Raw genomic sequence first — 5,751 nt, 5'->3', positions numbered from 1 at the left:
CATATCATTATGATAACCAGACATCAAAGTATTCCTAATATGTTGCAAAGCTCCATATATCTGAGGAAAGCATAAGTCCTCTTATCATGCATCATTTCAAAGGATGCTCTGTTTTTATTTTAAACACTGACATTTTCGGAATTTATTTTGAAAACTGGTTTTCACGGTTAGAATGTTTTGCGGACAGTGGGTGAATTTCGTGGCGCTGGCAACGAACCTGCTACGTTGAACGTGAATGAGGTTCTTGCACCGGAAACAGTCGTCAGTGTTTGAGTAGCGTTTGAATAACGTTCGTCGTTTGCGCTACAATTTTTTCTCACTCAGGTGGAGGATTTTCTGTCGAAATCCACCGCCAACATGAAACTCGTCAGGTAAGTCGTTTGTAGACGATTAGATTAAGCATATTCGGCGATCAGCTGCGCGAAATCGAGCCCCGTTGTGACGGATGGCGTTAGATTTAACGTAGCGGCTAGGAAGCTAACGGGCTAACTTGCAGTGGAGGCGGGAAGGAATGAATGGGAGAAATCGCTGCTCCTGTATTAAAAACTGAGACGCCAAACAAGAGGAAATTCCCTTATTAAGGGCCTGAATTTGTGCGTAAATCTAGCGGGGCTCGTTTAAACGCGGTTACAGTAACTAAACTGGGTAATCTGGGTAGCGTTATCTCGCTAGCTGTTCAACACGGCGGCCCAAAACGGCTGAAAGGTCCAGGTCCAAGACAAAAACCGCTGAGGCAGTTAAGGTAGCGCGGTAGAGTTCAAGTGAAAGTACTGCACATTATGTATGGTAATTTGGCCGTGCATATTCCGTATTATATACCTTTGACCTTTATTCAGGTTGAAGTTTAGGACAGCTTTGTTTACGGAGCTGAAGTTGGTTGCTTATGCGCCGCCTTCTTGTTCGAATTTCCCGGTCCACCTTAAATGGTGCAGCAGTTACATGCTGGCGCCTCCGTTTAAGGTGGAACGGGAAATTCGAAAAAGCAGCTCACTTAAGCCTTGTGCTTTGTTTAGCGACCGTTTTTCTATATCTTTGAGCGTTTGTCACTGCACATTCAGAAATGAACCCAAGGGGAAATCCACCAAATTCTCAAAATTTCTGAATAATTCAGTCATTGAGATGTAAACGTTCATTCCGAGTGGTTTGGTGTGAAATGATTAATCTGCAGTAAAACATATCACATCAGATTTCTTTATAGTAGTGGTGATAAGAACCAGGGGTCGCCATGTCTGCAACACACACAGTCATTTTATTTACTGTCCAAAACCACCAGTGAACCTACACGTGTCTTCTGAGATTGTATATGTAATGTTGATGGTGGTAAAATAGTATTAAATCAGAAAAAGTCCATTTTCTGTCGGGACTGTTTTGCCTCACAATCCTAGATGAATCCTCCGCCATGAATGGCTTTAAAAATATGTTTTAAGCCAAATCCTTATCTCAGATCTTTAGTTTTATACCAGGCAGCATGTTTGTAACCATATAATGTAATAACTTCTATGAAAGAGCTTTTGGAGGTGGATGTCTGGTTCCTGTCACCACCACCATGAACAAAAGAGCATTTCACATAAAATCACTCTGAATGACTGTTTACATCTTAACCATGTAATTATGTACAAATTTTGAAAAATCTTGGAATTCCCATTTAAGTTACCCAAAAGTGAACCCAAGGAACAGCTTGAGAGGCCTGGAACCTCCATAACAACCGCAGTTAATGGTTTAATTGTGCTTTTGGTCATTTGTATGCCACTGAAAGCATCTGTGTTGAATAAGCTGTGCTTGCTAGTTAAATTAACTTATTAGCTACATTAGGTTGAAATATACTGACTTGTTCTGCAGTCACAGATTTACAAATGTCTACAGTTACATACACCATCACTTGTAGAGTCCATTCAGTGTGTGTATTTTTATGTCTGATGTGAAAAATTAGCTTTTGCCACCTTAAACTCTTCACAAAGTGGTATTTCTACAATACACCATTACAGTTTACATTCTGGTTAGTCTTATTGGTGATGTACTAGTTCTGACTTGTGTCTCTGATTTTATTGTTCAGGTTTTTGATGAAACTCAGCCATGAAACGGTTACCATTGAGTTGAAGAATGGCACCCAGGTCCATGGCACCATCACAGGTGAGATTAAAGTTTTCAGTTAAGCATAAACCATTATGAAAGCTTTAATTTTTTCTCAGAGCATTACGAGTGTATTGCTCATTTCTTTATGTGAAATTAGTCTGGTTATTGCAGGTTTGCAGAATCGTACGCTTAAAAATTATGGTTCCTCAAGGGTTTTTAGTAAAGAAAATGGTTCTGTATAGAATCGCGAACATTCAAAGAACCATTTGCATGATTAAAGGGTTCTTTGCATCATGAAAGGGTTTGTCAGATTGATGAAGAATGTGCTGTAGATGGTTCTATATAGAGCCTTTTTGAAAAGGGTTCTTCTATTGTTACAATGTCAGACTTACAATAGAAGAACGCTTTTCAAAAAGGTTCTGTACCGAACCATCTACAGCACATTCTCCATCAATCTGAAGAACTCTTTCACGATGAAAAGAAACCTTTAATCCTGCAAAGGGTTCTTTGAATGACTGTGGTTCTATATAACTGTTTTCTTTACTAAAGAACCCTTGAAGAACCATCATTAAGTGTGTAGGTTATGCTTTAAGCTGAAGAGAAAAGAGTAATACACTGTGGTTTCATTAATTCATGACTTTAAATTTCACTGCAAACCTTGTCTAGAAAACAGAACTGATGATGTTTATTGCTGTTTATTTATGTATCAGGTGTGGATGTCAGTATGAATACCCACCTTAAAGCTGTTAAGATGACCCTGAAAAACAGAGAGCCCACCCAGCTCGAGTCGCTGAGTATCCGTGGCAACAACATCCGCTATTTCATCCTGCCTGACAGTCTTCCTCTTGATACCCTGCTGGTGGACATAGAGCCCAAAGTCAAGTCAAGGAAGAGGGAGGCTGGTAAGTGCAGCCGTTGTGGGTAAGGGGAGGAGATCAGTGGTGTTATGTCTAAAGATGCTCAACAAGAACTGAAGTGTGTTAAATGACACCACATTGTAGGCAGGTGGGCAGAGAGATTTAAGGCCATGCTGTTGATCTCAGTCTTGTCCAGCAGTTGGTCAAACCTTAAGTTGTACCTTATTAATCTGCTTCCAAGGGAAATTGGTAACTTCTTTGCCTAAGCATGTCCATTCTGGGAGCAGTACAGCATCATCAGCAGAGCAGTCCTGCCTGGGGCAGTGGGGGGTTAAATGCCTTGTCCAGAGACACAACATTCTGGTTGCTCATCTCTTACCACTAGGCTACACTTGAAGATATAGCTTTTTACTTACTGATTTTGGTGTTTCCATTTTTTTGATGGTTGTTTGGGTGTTATATACAGACCTAGATAAAGGCTGCTGATGACTTAGTAATCAGTATATAGATTGTTTAAAATTATCTATAATTAATTTTATAACACAAAGCGATAGAACAGTGTGTTCTTAGACTTTACCTGTAGAGTTTAATTGCATTTCCAACAATGCATTAAAACAAGTGGGATTTTTAGTAACTGTAATGGCTAAATAAAGCCGGTTTGTAACCTTTGCACAGAACATCTCAAGTGCAATATGAACATTAATCATCTTTCTGGACATCACATCACATTAATTTCCTAAAAATCTTGGAAAATAAAATCAAGTAGCTTGTCAATTATGGCCCAACGGTTTTGTGACAGACAGCAAATAATATTGACCAATAAAATGTAACTTATATATATATTTAATTTTATAATTCAGTAGTTTTAGTTAAATATGACTGAGAGTTGTCATTTGTCATTGTGAAATATGTTCTCAATTGTCATATTTCTTAAAGGATCAGTTTGTAAGATTTACAGGGGTCTGTTAGCATAAAAGGAATACAGTATACGAAACCATGCTCTCATGAGTTCATAATCACCTATAATTATGAATCTTTGTGTTTTCGTTAGCTTAGAACAAGCCCTTAAGATCTATAAGGGAGCGGATCCTCTTCCAGCATGTTGGAAGGTTTGAGTTTCAAACTACAGAACACAATGGTTAGCCAGCATCGGGAGCAAACGTTTTGTGTCCTAAAGTTTGAGAACGCAAACTTTGACAAATGGAGGATATTTAATATTTAGGACTAGAAAAAGCAAGCAAGGGTGAATCCTTGTTGTCAAAGTAGCAAAAACATGAAGAAGCAAAATGAAATCAGGACAGGCGACAACAGAAAACCTGACGCCCACCGTAGGTTCTACTACACGCTTGGAGAAGGAGGGCTGAGGGAGGTGAATTCCCTTGTTGCAATCTGCCAATTCCCAGTAATTGCCACTAAATATTACGCACTTCTCCTTTAAACTTGCATGGCAAAGTTTCATTCGTAAGGAATATTAATATTGTAGCACTGGGGGCGAAGTCCAGATCCAGATTTTTTTTTTTCTTCATGTTTCAAATCTTTCTGTTATAACATTCGAACCATGATGGCGTTCACCAGTTCAGCCTGTACCGTTGTCCTATAGGTTAAAAAAGAGCGTTCCTTTTGGGTTCCTCACCCGTCTGTGGGTTCTCACTAGTGCCAGGAGATTGTGTGTTCGATTCACAGTGATGGCATGACTGAAAAAGACACTGGTCATTAGTGGTATTTTCATTAGATATCGATTAAGAATGCAGGTTTTTAATATCAGTCGATGTTATAGGTAGCATTATTGTTTCTGAGTATGTAGCTGCCCTACATATATTGCTACATTGATAACCTTTGTTGAACACACGTCTTATGCTGTAGGTGTCAGTTGATACAGCTCAGTGTTAATGTACAGATGAATCCGTCAAGGGCCCCAGTGTCCTGCAAGATATTTGTAAAAAGCAAAAATTGACACCTAACTCTGATAAATTGTTATTGGAAGAGGAGGCGCTATTACTGGAGCAGTTATAAAGATTCAGATTGTGTTGTGCAGAGTTGAAACGCAGTAAGGTGGTGCATGGACAAAGTATAAATGCTGTACGCATTATCTTGAGCCATAAAAGTCTAATCCAAAAAATTCAGTATTTTCAGTGTTTCACATGCTGTGCTGCATTTAATGTCTAGCTTAAGTGTGGTATTGTAACAGCAGGTCAGTACCGCACCGTCTGGTTGAACTGAGCACTCTGTACTTTTTGCAGTGGCTGGCCGTGGCCGAGGAAGAGGAAGGGGCCGTGGCCGAGGAAGAGGACGTGGAAGAGGCGGACCAAGGAGATGAATCTCTTAAGCCACTCTGCTTTCTGCTGTTTGTACAGGACTCTTTGTTGTTGGAGAATATTGATTGTTTTTTCTTTTTGTACATTAAACTTTTCTCTTTTGGAAGGTATTATTTTGTCCTGTGTTAATTGATTAATTGTAGTAATGCAGTTGCATCTAATTATGTTCTGAAAAGTGTGCCAAGGCTTTTTTGCTTTTGTTTAATAAATCGCAAGTTAGAAAAGTCTTGGTGCAAACGGCTGTAATGTAACACAAGTCGCTAAATTGGTGTGGCCATGATTAAAATGTGACCTGCCATATTTCATATTCAGTTTTGCTGTTAAATGTCAGCAGTTGTTAATCAAAAAACATGTTCAAAAGTATTCAGACTACAGCTGCTTTCAGGCGCACCCATTGCTGACAGGAGCATTTAATTGCATGCATACAGATTGTACAACCTCTGTAGACAAGCACCTTCCAATACTTTTGGCTTGAGTTAGAGTGGCCTTTATAACACAGAATCATC

The 5,751-nt window shown here is 39.3% G+C and overlaps 1 protein-coding gene across 1 annotated transcript; it reads left to right on the top strand.

Annotated features, from left to right (window-relative positions):
- The first annotated feature begins 245 nt into the window (after positions 1-245).
- snrpd1 (small nuclear ribonucleoprotein D1 polypeptide) lies at positions 246-5,355 on the top strand. Its single transcript, XM_036567567.1, has 4 exons — positions 246-371; positions 2,054-2,130; positions 2,784-2,975; positions 5,171-5,355. The coding sequence occupies exons 1-4, from the start codon at positions 358-360 to the stop codon at positions 5,245-5,247; spliced, it is 360 nt and encodes a 119-aa protein (XP_036423460.1). The 5' UTR covers positions 246-357; the 3' UTR covers positions 5,248-5,355.
- The last annotated feature ends 396 nt before the right edge of the window (positions 5,356-5,751 follow it).

Source organism: Colossoma macropomum, unplaced genomic scaffold (assembly GCF_904425465.1).
Source record: "Colossoma macropomum unplaced genomic scaffold, Colossoma_macropomum, whole genome shotgun sequence".
Classification (NCBI taxonomy): Eukaryota; Metazoa; Chordata; class Actinopteri; order Characiformes; family Serrasalmidae; genus Colossoma; species Colossoma macropomum.
The sequence above is the reverse complement of the archived record's forward strand: the minus strand, read 5'-3'. Positions and strand labels throughout refer to the sequence as shown.